This window comes from Pezoporus wallicus, unplaced genomic scaffold (genome assembly GCF_028554395.1).
Source record: "Pezoporus wallicus isolate ANWC-B61680 ecotype Strahan unplaced genomic scaffold, APGP_CSIRO_Pwel_v1 contig_3324, whole genome shotgun sequence".
Lineage (NCBI taxonomy): Eukaryota > Metazoa > Chordata > Aves > Psittaciformes > Psittacidae > Pezoporus > Pezoporus wallicus.
The window spans coordinates 1,193,679-1,208,853 of NW_026643042.1; the positions used below are offsets into that span (position 1 = coordinate 1,193,679).

General features: G+C 42.2%; 1 protein-coding gene across 5 annotated transcripts in view; it reads left to right on the plus strand.

Moving 5' to 3' along the window:
* ZNF423 (zinc finger protein 423) overlaps positions 1–15,175 on the plus strand; it is a 234,453-nt gene that overhangs the window by 39,996 nt on the left and 179,282 nt on the right. For all 5 annotated transcript variants that reach the window (XR_008970512.1, XM_057396537.1, XM_057396534.1 and 2 more), the window contains exon 2: positions 1,728–1,787. Coding sequence is in view for 4 of the 5 variants with exons in the window: in XM_057396537.1 (XP_057252520.1) it covers positions 1,728–1,787 (60 nt within the window). In the remaining variant the exon portion in view is untranslated. The remainder of the gene's footprint in view (positions 1–1,727; positions 1,788–15,175) is intronic.

Here is a 15,175-nt window from a genome sequence, read left to right on the forward strand (position 1 = left end):
AAACATTCCATTTATCTATTTTGAGTAAGGTACATAAATTGCTTATTTACTTTTGGAGCAGAAACCTCCGAGATATATGTAGATTTTGATGCTGAAACAAGAGATACTTTGTGTGAGAGTGAAACTGTATTTAGGATAACTAAGTCCAGAGTTTTCCTGTTAAGAGATGGGTCAAAATGTGGACAAGATGGTGGTTTGCAGAAGATAAAATGGTAGGTGAGTCCTGAGGAGAAAGTATGTGTGAGCTAAGCCTGCTCTGCAAGTCAGGGAGTAGTACCAGTAACAGCTTCAGTAAGGTCCTAGCTCTGTGCCTGTTTTTTCTGTCATTCTGAAACTGAATATTATGTGGCACGACCTTTATGCTAACATAGGCTTTCTGCAAGGAGTATAACGATGTCTCAAGTATGATTTTTTAAAAGAAGGGGCCAAATTCTGTGTTTCTCCATTAGTAAACTTGCAGACTAACAGGGCCAGAGGTGTGCCCTTCTGTGGAGTAAGGATCTGTTTGAGGTATGAACATAAAATCCAAATTTGACAAGGCACTGCCTATGTAAATTATCTTTTCTGTTCCTAATGCAACATGATGTCAGCATTGACATCAGCTTGATAGGTGAGCTTATAGAATGCCTTAAGTCATTAAAAGAAAGGGGAGGAAAGCATAAAAATCAAGAATCTTGTGACAGAAGTGTAAATATCAGTGTAAGTAATCACTGGAGCAGGTTCGAGGGTGTGGGCATAGGGGTTGCATACGGTCAGCAGTGGCTGTGCTTATATAGTTTGGATTCCAGTTGCAGAATTATGTAGAATTTGTATTTGAACCCAGCATAATTTAGATAAAAGGGTTAGAGATTGTTCAGTGCATGGGGTAAATACTTTTCATCAGGAAGTAAAGCCCCATGATCTGCATTTGTTCAGTGTCATGGTGACAGAGTAGGCACATGAAGATGATCAGCTTTTGCAATTAAGAAGAATGTCTCCAGTTACCTCTTTCAAATGCCCAGTCTGACATTAGTAACAGCAGGATCAGGCTCTTTTTACCCTGCTTGTCGTCAGTTGATCTCTTAGTTATTTTCAAGATTGTAAGAATCAAATGGCATTTTATAATTCTTAACAGGCAGAAGGTTATGGCTACATCACTTGCAAGTGCCAAGCACCTGGCTCTGACAGTTTTCACATCAGCAAGCCTTAAATGCACTTATTTATGACTACCATATTACAGAACATGGTTGTGCATTATAATAGTGGTTTTTAATTCTGAACTATGAAAGATACTGAAGTTATCACGAGGTTCTGAATATGGCTAATATATTAGTATGTTAAGATGAGATAAGTCAGGCAATTTTCCATTCATAGGACAGTTCTTTGCTATGGTCTGTTACAGGTCTACGTTTTACAAAGGCAGTTTTGCACATACAGGTTGTTGTGAATATACAACATTTCAGCTACAAATACTTAGCAGCTAGTGATATTTAAACCTCTATCAATATTTCACATGAAGTCACTGTTACCTGTTCAGGAAGAAATTGCAAACAGAAATCCCATATTTAGGTTAAAACGAAGGGAAAATTTCTTTACTAAATTTCTACCTTATGAATTATTTTGTAGAAAGCAGTAAGTTCTTTTTCACCAGTGCAGAAATCTGTTTTAATATTTAATGTCATAGTGGACCTAGTTTTCTTTCCAGTTGGTTTATTTAGTAATCACAACTTATTTTTGTTCTTTTTCAGTTGAAGAGGGTGAATCTTCAGATTTTGCATTGACCTGGGACTCATCAGTGACTCAGTCAGGTAAATATTTTAAGTTCTTCTGATTGCAAAAACTGCCAGAATGCTGCCAGGCTTTTTACAGGAACTGTATTTTGTATGTCACATTCCTGTCTCAAATCCAAGACTACCCACTGCAACACAATTTTTATATCAGTTCCATATGGTCAATAAAATCTATTACATACAGAGACTAATATACTCTTATCCTCCAGAGAGCCATTCTTTCTTCTTGTGGGCATACTGAAATGGGTTGTGATTTCTCCAGTATAACCACTTTGAAGTTTTCTGCAATGGGCACTGTTGAACATTCATTCCAATCTAATTACATAAAAGCTGCTTTAATAGGAATTTTAAACCTTGGTCTCAACTGGAATGTGTGTATTGCTCCTTTTGGAAGAAACTGGAAAGTACTGTCAGGGCTGGAGAATAAAAGTGGTACATTGCCATAGTAGAGAGATTTAACATTTGAACCAGCTTTTGGTCTGCGTGGTAGTAATATCACTTAAACATGTGTCTGGGGGTTGTTCATCTGTGTTACATTGGTAATTTGAATAAAAAGAGGCTCAAGAAACTGAACAGGTTTGTCTGTAGTAGTGTAATATGTACTGATAATGCAGACATGGGAGTAAGTATCAATTACTTTGTGTTTAAAGTAATTAGCCCCATCTTAGTCACTCTTTGTGCCCTGTGTAAAGATATTTCACTGTCTGTTATGCCTTTAACAGTTACGAAATTATCAGAGTATTTCTGATTTTAAACCCACTAAGTGTTTCAGTGCTCTCTTCACACTGGACTTTGCATTGGTATGCTTTTAGAAGCTCAGCAGTAATGTGAAAACAGCTCAGAAATGGAGCGGTAACACGAAAATTACAACGGTGCTGCATTACTGGTTAGCATGGGTTTTATGAGAGTCACGGGGAGGCTGGCTCACAAGAGACTTTCCTTATGGAAGTCAGAATCTAGCTGCTCTTGAAGGCATAAACTGTTTTTGTGTGGCACTTTGTGGCATTTCACTTTGTACCAACAGCACTAGTTTGTGCTGGATGCATCTTCTCTGGGCACTACGGCTGTTTGTAAGGGCTTGTGTTTCCACTGGTCTTTGATAGCAAATATTGCTGCTGCTGCTGCTGCAAACCCCCAGCTGTGATGTCGAAGGCCCCTTTGTGCCTGGAGCTAACGGCGCATGAAAAGAGCACTCTCCGGTTCTCTTGCTTGACCTTCGTCTCAAACAGCAGCAGAGTGAAGTTACCGGTGTTATTATCACAAGTCTTGAATTGTATGAAATTTAACACAGGCTGAGGTTCAAAACAGCAGCAACAACAACCAAAATGATTTCTGTGCAGAAGGGGAGTTAATCTGGGATTTGTAGATGGTATTGGTAACTACGCTGTAAGTAAAAACCATCCTGTGAAAGGCTTTTCCCAGATTAGTTGTCTTCTCCATTTTTATTCATTTACTGCCATAATTACAGATCTCATTCAAGACATCAGAGGTGGGATAGAATTTATTGTATGTGTGATTTATGGCAGCTTAAGGAAAATGTGTGCTAATAGGGGGATTTTCTTCTCAATATGTTTAGTAGCTACAGATGTCAATCTCGCATGTGTATAGAGATGCAGTACAGTAGCCTATCAAGACAGGGTGCAGTGCGTGGGACAGAAGTTGCAGACTGGAATATGACTGTTGAACTATATAGAAAAAACTTAAAACATCCTAATACACGGTGATGCAGCTGCGTGGAGTCACTGGTTCTTGTGCAGTGTGCTTCCAAAGCTATATTCAGTAACTGAAACCAGTCCCTCAGTCCCAGTATGCGAGACTTTCAATATGTTCTTTTATGATCTTCCTGTTTGCATTAGCTCCAGTAGTGTGATGTTGAAGTTCAATAAAAGGTGAAAAAACATGCTTCAACTTCTTGTTTCATGCCCCTTCCTTCCCTGGCCCAGAATGACAAAATTGCCTCCCCTTCCTTGACTCCCCCCAACAGAAAAAAACACCCAAAAGGCCGAATCTGGGTCTTGTTAACTCTGAAACATTTGCCAGATGTTTCAAATTAGCACATTTCTCTCCCTTCTCCTCCTGTATGTGTTTGTACATCTGTGTGTGTGTGCAAACACATACAAGGTAGCTTCTGAACAGTCCTGTTGGCACTCTGTGCAGCTGCTGTGTAGTGGCAGGCAGTTCCAGGGTTTGTAGGGACAGCAAGCGCAGGTAGAATGTGCATCTTTAACTTAATTTTTTCATAATACTACCAAAATATTCATATCGGTGCAGTTGTGGGGACAGAAGGTGCTTTCACTGCTCTATCTTATTTTGCTCATCAAACTTATAGAAACTATACTGGAAATGTTTTTTGTGAGTACAGGTTGAATTTGCAGGTGTGGGGCTTGTCCAGGTCACTGTGACAGCTCTCAGTGCTCACGTCAGGAGCAGGTGTTTGTAGCTGCAGGGCAAGACATGTCGAGTTCTGTGTCTTATGGTGAGTTTCTCCACTACTGCAGTGTGCTGAAGATGTGTGGTTTGCGCATCCCTGGCTGGGTCGTGGCACTGGGCAAGGGGCTGCTTATGGGAGCTGCTTAGTGCAGCTCATGGACATTTGGCAGCGGACATGTTGGCAACAGAAATCCTGTGGTTGGGTAGGCCTGTTTGGTGATAGCACAGGACACTGTCCTTTTTTCTATGGTATGGTATGTGCACAAGTTGCTGTCTCCTCTAGTTCAACTGCTCATTAGTGGTAAAACCTCCAGAGGTGAAATGCTTTTCAGGACCCTCAGCATAGTTGCACTGAGTAATTTATTCAAGTACTTTAAATACAACTAGAAATAGTCTTATGATTTTTTAAATGATTTTTTTTATGACTACAACTTAAAGGCTGCACATTACCCTAGAGAATCAGGAAAATCTATAAAGAGCTTGTGCCAGGGTAAATAATCTGGGTGTCCAGCAGCCCTGTTTAACAATGGGCATATAGCGAATTTCCTTCCTCTTCAGTTCTTGTAAACATCTTTTTCCTTAATGTAAAAGGAAGGAAAAAAAGCTTTTCCTTTTCTCTCTTAATCTGAGAATTTAGCTGGCTGTTAAATAGCAGGTCAGTGGTGTTTTGCTGTGTAAGAGGCAGAGATGTTTTCTGTCCCAGAGGAAGAGCGCAGCTAAGTACTCCTTCCCTCTGCTTTTCCCTCTTAACAGCACATGCAGCCCTTGAAGCCTGTCTGTCTTGCTTGGAAGGTGTTAGGAAGGGTGGCAGAGCTGCCGGGGGCCACGCAAGTGTCCACCTCTGCTGTGCAAAAGGGGTCTTTAGCTGCTTCAAAGTCAAGAGGAAAATAAAATTCCATATTTGCAATACAAGAGTCCAGCCAGATAATGCTGCATTGCTGCTGTAATACATCACGGGAGTATTATCTTGAGGAGCAACAAGGGACATTTTAAAGAAGTAAAAATTCTTACTAAATATATAGAGAATTTAAGGCATTTTAAAGACCTGTGAAAGCATTTTACATGGGGGTTGCTGGGGAGTTTCTCATTAGCCTGACTGTGAGGCCCCAGGGAATCTTGCCCGAATTGTCTGGGGCAACAGAGCAGATTCTGCCTTCCCCTTAGGAGCCTGCAGACCTAAAAGCCTGATTTTTTGTGTCTGCTTTTGAGGTATGTGAAGGTGTCTTATTTTTGTATGCAGCTACAAGTTATCTGATTGAGAAGGACTTTGGGAAATAGGGGACTAAGGAGCTGTAGCCTGCATACTGCGGACAAATGGCATTGGGTATGTCTTGTACATGTTTGCAGAGCATGGAGGGATCTTTGCAGTGGTTGTCACTAGAAGCATCTCTCCGATGCCGGTGTCCAACCATTCACTAACACACAATGTCAGTATCACGGAATTACAACATTCCAGAAATCATGAAAATAAATTACAGATTGGTATTGCCCTCTTTCCCCATTATCTCCAGATTGCCAGCAAGCTCACTGCAGCAATGGGGTACATGTGTGAGGAACACCTTGACAGAGCACAGCATGGGGTGCAGGGGGGAAGCCACAACATTTTAGGACATGTATGTTCAATGTTTTGCCATTACAAGTTTTCCTATGTGCTTTTGTTATACAGAACATGATTTAAGATTTTTAATTGCCTTCTGCAATTTCTGTTAGAGTTTTCCATCTTTAAGGAGGGGGGAAAAAAAGTGAAGAAAAGGAGAAGCAGCATCTTTGAAATCAACCACAAAACAAAAGAAAACCTCCCTGTGGTCACTCCTTTTCCCCTTTCATCTGCTTTGTGTGGTGTCTCCAGCTACCTAAATCACAGTTTTCACTTAGTGTCTTCAGAGAAGAAACATCTTGACACAGTTTGGAGGCTTATTTTTCACTCAGGGCTGCCATGGTTCTGTGCTTTGGTGTGTTTAATGCCATTGCTGCTGCTGGCAATTCCCTGTGCTCTCTTCCACTGTTGGTCTTCTGATCCCAGTGCTGCTGCTGTCTTCTCCCAAAGTATTGATGATTTTTGTTCTCCTCTAACTGTTGTATAGGGTTGGGTTTAATTTTGGTTGCCAAAGGAGCAGAACAGATGAGAAAGCCAGGGTCTCATGAAGCAGACTTGCCCCTGTAAGTGTTCATGACCTAACTTTTCCCCCTTTTTATTCCAATAAACTACAGAAAATGTGATCTCTCCTCACCTTTCCCCTTTTAGAAAGGGGAAAGCTGTCCCTACTCTCTGCCCATCTCTGCTGCCAGCTCCTGCTTGGGCATGGGCTGTGTCAGGAGCAAGTCAGGAAGGTCTGTGTGAGAGAGACTGCCCTCCCATAGGCACCAAGCTCTTTTTGTCTGTTTCGACATGTATTGTATTTTATTTTATTTTATTAAACTTATAAGTGGCAGAATGCTGAAAAACCCCACCCAAACACCCTCAACATGAAGTTCTGGGATCTCTGAAGGAGCATTGAAAAGGTCAGCCGCAATTCAGTGGGCATTAGAGACCTGTTATCTAGCAAGTACTCTGAAATCACCCATCCTGTGTGCCTTCACAAGCTTAGACGTTTTCTAAATGCTGATTTCATTGGCAAATCAATATGAAAAGATTCTGATTTTGGTGCGTAAGGATTTCTGAAGAAGTAAACCTTTGAACTTAATCACCTTTGATAACTTTTGTTGAATAGTTTTTCATATACCATGAAATTTTTGATCGCAAGCCTTTGACGTTTTCATGTTGGTTTTAAAACCACATCCTTGTCTCTGCATGGACCTGCAGGATGCAGCCCAGTCAGTATAGTCTGAGGTCCTCAAGATTTTAAATATCTGCCTTGGAAGCAGCCAAAACGCAAATAAAAGCAAACTAGAAATACAGCTAGGGAGGTTTCTAGATTTGGCTGCTGTGTTCCTTATTTATTCGAAGTTGAACTTTTCCTTGGTAATGTGTGGATTTTTATGTTGTAACACAGTTATGTGTCTTTTCGGAGGAGGAAAAAAAGTATTTCTCCTTTCCTAATTATAAAATTTATTTTTTAACTTCAGTCTTTTACTTATAAATATGAACTTTTTTAAAGAAAGTACTTCTGATAGTGTTTTCTCAAACAGAAGGGGAAGTGGGATGAAATACATGACACTTGCATAATGTGGTGGCGGGTGAACATCCATATTGATGTAAGATTTTAGAGCAGGGGTAGTATAAAAAGAACCAATAGGAGTAATTATAACCCCTTCACAGATTACTCTGTCTGCAGGAGCCCACAACACAACTGCATCTATAGGCAAGAAGGCTTCCTGGGAGCAAGTCTCTGCTCCCAGCACTCAGGGCAGCCTGGAAAGGGGGACATGGTGCTGCAAGAGGAAGCAGTGATTGGAGTGAGAGGGAGTCTCTGCGGGTCTCTGCAGTCTGGCTGACATCCCACGGCTGTAACACCTTCAGGGAAAGGGGAAGTATAGAAACCTGAGGTTCATCACTGCATGTGGCACCGTGCAGCACAGCACCGGCATGTGCTGCACCAGCATGGCACGGAAAGAGCCACCCTGAATCTGCTGAGGCCTCGCTGGCTGTGCAGTGCTGTAAGTGCTCCCCTTGTGTTCAGCGAGGGAATCTCTGGCGGGAAGGAGTGATCTTCAGACGTGAACGCAGCATGGGTGTCAGTATTTAAATTAGAAACACACACCTGTGTATTACAGCATTTCCTAGAAAATACTATTAAAAATGTTAATTGGGAAAATTATAGCAATAGCACAGAGGAGGAGAATTAATTTCCATGGTAAAAAGGGTGAGGAAACAAAAGCTCATTTCAAAGTGAGCTATTGAGTGTTCACCTTACCCCATCACCTGCTATCCAGGGTTCAGCTGTAACATTTATTTTAATCCTTCTTAGCAGCTGGTGCAGTGCTGTGTTTTCAGCTTTAGCCTGAGAACAGTGCTGATAACACACCAGTGTTTTTAGGTGCTCAGTAGTGCTTGCCCTGATCAAGGACTTTTCAGTCTCTCCTGCTCCGCCACTGAGGAGGGGCACAAAAAGCCAGGAGGGAGCAGAGACAGGACCTAAACTAACCAAAAGGGATTCCATACCACAGCACGTCATGCTCAGTATATAAACTGGAAAGAGTCACCCAGAAGGCCCAGATTGTTGCTTGGGTCAGGTTGGGTACTGGTCAGCTGGTTGTAAGCAATTATTGTGCATCACTTGTGTTTATGGTTGTTTTTTTCCTTCCCTTTTTAGTTTATGTTCTCTCCCCTTGTGATTTCCCTTATCATTATTATTAGTAGTAGTAGTTTTGTGTTATACTTTAGGTATTGGACTGTTCTTTTCTCAACCTGTGGGGTTTACATTTTTTTGATTCTCCTCCCCATCCTGCCCAAAGGAAGGGGGGAAAAAGGGGGAAAATGAGCGAGTGGCTGCGTGGTGCTGTGTGGGCTTAAACCATGACACTTACCCATTCTGTGGCTTTTTAAAGGCAGCGTCTGCTAGAAAGTCAGTTTGCTTAAGGAAAGCTGAGCAAGTGTGGAGTATCACAGTGTGTCGTTGGTGTTGCTGAGCTTCACAGTGCCTAAAGCCCTCCTAAATTGCTACAAGCAACATCTGTAAAGAGGAAGATTTCTGCAGGCTGTGGGGTCACAGCCCTGGCCTTGCTGTGCTGGCGAGGGACCATGGACTCCTGTGTGCTGGGGTGCTGGTAGTGTGTCAGGGCTGGAGATGGCCACCAAGGTCCCTGACAAATCTGGGAGCACCTCTGCAGTGATCAGATTGACCTCATCTGAAGTCTTGAGAGCTTGGTGTTTCTGATGGCATGGGGCTGCTATGGGTTGGAAGATGTTCCCATAGGGTGTTCTGACAGGGTCATCTTGCCAGAAATACAAACACACCACTGGCATGGACGGTTGCGCAGGTGATTGTATCTTTCTGGGCTGGCAGGGTGCATCCAGCTCAGGGTCATGTTGGTCTTTTGCCATCTTGCCAGAAACATTTTTCTCCTGTGACAAATTTGCTTTTATTTGAAGGTGTGCCTGTTGGCGCTTCATCTGCTGGGAGGCTGTTAACATTGTGTTTCGTTTCCTTGCAATGACTGAAAGGAGGTCATTGAGCTTAACAGGTAGACCCACAGGCGGAGGCTTCATGGCTCTCCATCCCTTGCTTGTGTTCAGATCTCCCATGGGTATGAACATCCCACAGAAGGATGCTGCCCTTGAGCTGGAGGGAGCACTGGAGAGATGTGAGGCATAGCATATCACCTTCCCTTCATCTTCACACTCCTGCTCTCCCTTTCTATGTTTATTTCCAGTGGTTCTACCTTGTCCTCTTTTGCTGCCTGAGTGAAGGGCCATGATGAGATGAACATTTTCTGGTTTTAGATTAAAATGATATCTGTTGTTTACAACAGCCTTCAGGGGCATAACTAGCAGTAATGGGCTAAAGTAAAGCAAAGGCTTTACTTTAGGCTGACTGTCAGGAAACATTTCCCAGCAGTGGGGTCTAATAGACTGATATTATCTCCCATCACCTCATCCATTTTCAAACCGGGCTGGACGAAATGCTTGAAAATACACTGTAGGAACAGTCTTACATTAGCAGAGGGATGGATAAGATCACCTGGTAAGTCCTTTTCATCTCTAATTTATCTAGTTCTGCTGCAGTCTGGATTTGCTAAATCCTACAGATTTGAGGGCAGAAGCAAACTGAATGGTCAGGTAAATTGTGCTTTCTAGAGCTTATTTGAGTAAATATTTTTATGTAGGATCTCAAGGCACTTTACAAATCCTAATTAAGCCTCCCAACCTAATAAAAAGTCCTTCTTGTGCCCCATGTCCATACTGCTTTGTCTGTGCATCATGAGGTGTACATCGTGCTGCAGGTCAACCTTCCCAGAGGGCTCTGACTTCAGGACTGATGGAATTGCCAGCCCATCTTGCTTTGAGTCATTTCTGCAGGTCAGTGGCTTTGCTTTTCCAAGTCAGCTTTGGCTGGCTGGTAGGAGCAGGGGAAGCTGAAACTGTATTGCTGTAGGAAGCAATTGAAATGGATTTTTCCTTTGTGAAATCAGATAGCTGGAGACTTGAAGGAAAATCTCCTGGTGAACAGTTTCTTTGGTTTTCACAGAAATTTCTGTTTTCCTTTGACTAGTTTATACATTGCAGTTGTAACTGGTAGCTCAAAGCTCCCAGCCTGAATAAATGTAAAACAGGAATAACAGAATATATTACATTGGCCTGTTGCTTAAGTGAGAAAAATCAATGAAAAATAATGCCACAGTGGTGGATCCCCAGTAATCATTCTTCTTGAAAAAAAAACAAATTGTGCCAGACATGACAATGGGGTTTTACAAATCAGGTTGTGAAAGAAGAAAAATATACGGAATAAACAAGCTCCATTGCTTTGCTTTCAGGATGTTGATATGAAACTCTGCAGTAAGGAACTACATGAAATTTATGATGCTTTGCCCAAATAATCTGTATTGTTCAGTACAGGAAACTAGAATCATTTGGGTTGGAAGGGACCTGTAGTGGGTCTTACTCAACATTGACCTGATTTGTAAAAGTTTCTGTAACCATTATGACCGTATGTTTTGGTCAGATTGTCTTGAGCTGTTAAGCTTGTTGTAGACCAAGAGTACAAGTGTAGTTACTGTAGCCTAACAATATATAGAAAACAGAAATTAAGGCCACATACTGCTGAAAAAAAAAAAAGGATTTTTAGTAGTTAATATAGCCTAAAGCTTCCTATAATTAAAGATATATTGTATTTCTATCACTTAAGTGTCTAAAATAGCATTTTCCCAGTCTTGCTACAAGGAATTACAACGCCATTGTCAAAGTAAACTGAGCTCATAATCTTGTATTTGTTGTGTTTAAATTCAAATGAGAAAACTGTTAAATGAGACCACTTATAATGAGATTTGAGATACTGTATAGCTCTCACTTGGAGACAAGTGACCTTTGTCTTTTCTGGGGCTGAGTAATGGCTCAGTGAAGATTTAATAGATGTGTGCAGAGGCCTGGCAATAGATTGGAGAATCTATTCTCCAATGGAAGTGCATGGAAGAGGTGCTCAATGCATCTCATTCTACATATATTTGAATTCATCACACTTGGGACTGCAGTGCCTGCCTGTTTGCCTGTTTTGGTAGCTGTGCTTCCATTCTCCCTTGGATGGCTTTGGTATTTGTTAGTGGAAATTATTAGAGAGTCACAAAACACTGAAGAGAAAGGAAAAACCCCCCACACTTTGCTTGGAAGCACAATCTGTGTTGCATAAAGCTTTGACAAGATCAAGCCTCTAATTAAATTATCTGGCACGTGGACAATTCTGTTCTGAGATCTGCTGAGCTAATGTGTAGCTATTAGCTCATACAGCCACCAAATCCAAAGTACCAAAGAGACAATTTACATAGGGCCACAGCGTGTTTTAAAAAATTCTGGTGAGTTGTGAAGCCTGTAATGTTAATTGCCAGTTAGCACATTGTAATTGCTGTAATTATTTGCAAGTAAAATGATGTAAGGGACTTAACATTGTACTTTCCTTAACACTTCACATGTTGGTGATCCACTAAATCTCCCACTTAGAGTTTTGCTGGTTATTTTAAGAGCTTGACAGCCACTTGCTGAAATCTGGTCTTGTCTGCAAGCTTGCCATTCTGCCTGTTGTCTTTAATGCTGAGCAGTGCCTCTCTAAAGTCTTTATTGAAAAAGAATGCAATAAAATAATAAATGCAGATGTGTGCTGCTGACCAGCAAGAGCAGAGCCACGCAGGAGCCCAGCTGGGAAAGAACCCTCAGCACAAATTGCCCAGCCTATTGCCTCCCACCGCCAAGCTGCAGAAGTGGGCTAAAAGCTCCTCCGTATGGGATTAAAGGGATGTGTAATAGATTAAAGATCAAAAATGTTAATTAAGAAATGGTCTTTTCTAATAAGATGCCTTCAAGGGCACAGTACCAAAAATGAGGCAGTATCTCATTCTGGCAACAGTGATGGGGTTGTAATGAAGCTGGAGCACAGGGGTAAGGGAGAAGGAAGGGACACCTCCTGTTTGAGGCATCTCCTTCAGAAGGGGTAAATCAATTAGCAATGAAAACACAAATGTACAAATCAGAATAACGTTGCTCCGAATGCTGCCAAACAACATGTGGGTTTAGGTGTATGTGCTTTAGCTTGGTGTTTCCTTGAGGGTAAGAAGGCAGTTTGTGACTGATGAAGAAGGACTGCTTCATCTTAGTGGTATTTAAGCAGCAACATGACAATTTGGCTGAAAATAACCACTCTTGTTAGAAGCTTTGATGCATTCGAAGTGAATCTGTGCAATATATTTTCCTGAAGTAATTTTCTAGATAGGGGAAGTTCAGCACCTTTGTTGGGGGATTGAAACTTGTAGGCACTATGGTTGGGGAAAGGCTTACCTCTCTTCAGAAAGGGGAAGAGTCACAAATTGGATTTCTCGTATTCCAGGCTTCTGCAGCAGTGAGAAGTTTATGTTCTACAAGTAAACTGATGTGCAGGAGTTACTTTCATGTTTCAAATACCAAAGGTGCTTTTGAGAGCTGTGAAATTTTCTTACATCATTGTAACTAAAGAAAACATGCTTTTTCTTAAGTGTGAGCATTGCAGTTAGTGACTCTGCTATTACATTTTCATAGCAAACTCATCAAAACTCTGAAAGGAACACTCAGGATGTTTAACAGCACTTTTCCTTGTGGTGGGATGATGGGATTTTACATCCCACTTCATCCCACACTTTCCTATCTGTCCTGGGTTCAGAAGTAGCAGTCATTTTTCTCCTTCTTAGTAGCTGGTACAGTGCTGTGTTTTTGACTTACAGTCTGGGAACAACAATGGACACTATTGCCCAGGACATTCACGACTGTGAAACATGTGCTGCAATTAAACAAGCCAAGTGGTTAGAGCCTCTTTGGTATGGAGGAGGATGGCTGAAGTACAAATATGGGGAGACCTGGCAGACTGACTATATCACACTCCCATCAACCTGCCAAGGCAAGCGCTATGTGCTTACCATGGTGGAAGCAACCACCGGGTGGCTAGAAACATGCACTGTGCCCCATGCCACTGCCCGGAACACTATCCTGGGACTTGGGAAACAGATTTTGTGGCGACACAGCACCCCAGAGAGAATTGAGTCAGACAATGGGACTCATTTCCGAAACAGCCTTATAGACACTTGGGCCAAAGAGCATGGCATTGAGTGGGTATATCACATCCCCTACCATGCACCAGCCTCTGGGAAAATCGAACGGTACAATGGGCTGTTAAAAACTACACTGAGAGCAATGGGTGGGGGAACTTTCAAGCATTGGGATACACACTTACCAAAGGCCACCTGGTTGGTCAACACCAGAGATCTGCCAACAGGGCTGGCCAGCCCAGTCAGAGCTTTTACATACTGTAGAAGAGGATAAAGTTCCTGTGGTGCACATGAAGAATTTCCTGGGGAAGACAGTCTGAGTTATTCCTGCCTCGGGTAAAGGCAAACCCACTCGTGGGATTGCTTTTGCTCAGGGACCTGAGTATACTTGGTGGGTAATGCGGGAAGATGGGGAAGTCCAATGTGTACTTAAGGGGATTTGATTTTAGGGGAAAACAGCCAATGAACTCAATTATATGCTGTTGCCTGCTATGTAGCACTTTTATAGCCCACCAGATAGATGTCTTTGGGTCACCAGCAACTGCCCCTGACTTCTCTCTGACCATCATCCCAACACAGAATGAACTTTGATGAAACCAGACGAGCTCAGCGGTGACCAGACAAGTTCCATGGTGTCATCAGCAGGCAACAATCCAACACTGCACACTCTCTCTCCTGCTCTGAAAGACTGTTACAAGAGATGGAGCCCAACATCATGGACTGGATGAAATATATATATATATATATATATATATAAATGTATATATATGAACTAAATATATATATATATATTTGAAACAAGAGTGATGGTATAAAAAATACATAAAAATGTGGGATCTGAGCATGATGTGAATAGTATGGAATACAGGGTGGATACTGTCTTAGTGTCAGCAGTAGCAATCATTTTTCTCCTTCTTAGTAGCTGATGCAGTGCTGTGTTTTTTGACTTTCAGCCTGGGAACAACACTGATAACACCGATGTTTTTAGTTGTTGCTCAGTAACGTTTAGTCTGACCAAGGACTTTCTGCGTCTCATGCTCTGCCAGGGAGGAGGGGAAGCCGGGAGGAAGCAGAGATAGGACATCTTACCCAAACTAACCAAAGGGGTATTCCATAACACAGCACATCATGCCCAGTATATAAACTGGGGGCAGTTACCTGGAAGGGTTTGACCACTGGGGTTGGCCTGGGTATTGGTCGGCAGGTGGTGATCGGTTGTATTCTGTTCCCTTGTTATTCCTTTTATCATAGAATCATAGAATCATAGAATAGTTAGGGTTGGAAAAGACCTTAAGATCATCTAGTTCCAACCCCCCTGCCATTATTATCATTGGTGGTAGCAGCAGTGTTTTTGTGTTATACCTTAGTTACTGGACTGGTCTTATCTCAACCCGTGGGAGTTACACTCTTTTGGTTCTCCTCCCCATCCTTCTAGGAGTGGGGGGTAGGAAGAAGTAGGGGGTGTGGGGAGTGAGTGGCTGTGTGGTTCTGAGTTACTGGCTGGGCTTAAACCATGACACCACCTAAACACCTTAATCCTGAAAGCTGCAGTACTTCTGAGCAAGTTATTTGCTAGCATGAAATGGAGGGACCCTGTAGGCAAATTTCTTCTCCATTGGTTGGAAGCTTTCAGTTAGATGGAGAAAACCAGTGGCACAGTGAGGCGCTCTGTGTAGTGTGTGCATGTTTTAAGTCTCTGGCTGTTATTTGAACCAAAACATTTTTAGTTTGGTAGAAATGTGGTGGGAAGGCGCTTGCTGGTCATGTGCCTCTGTGTGTACACGGTGAGCTGGGGCTGGCTGCAGCAGCCTGGC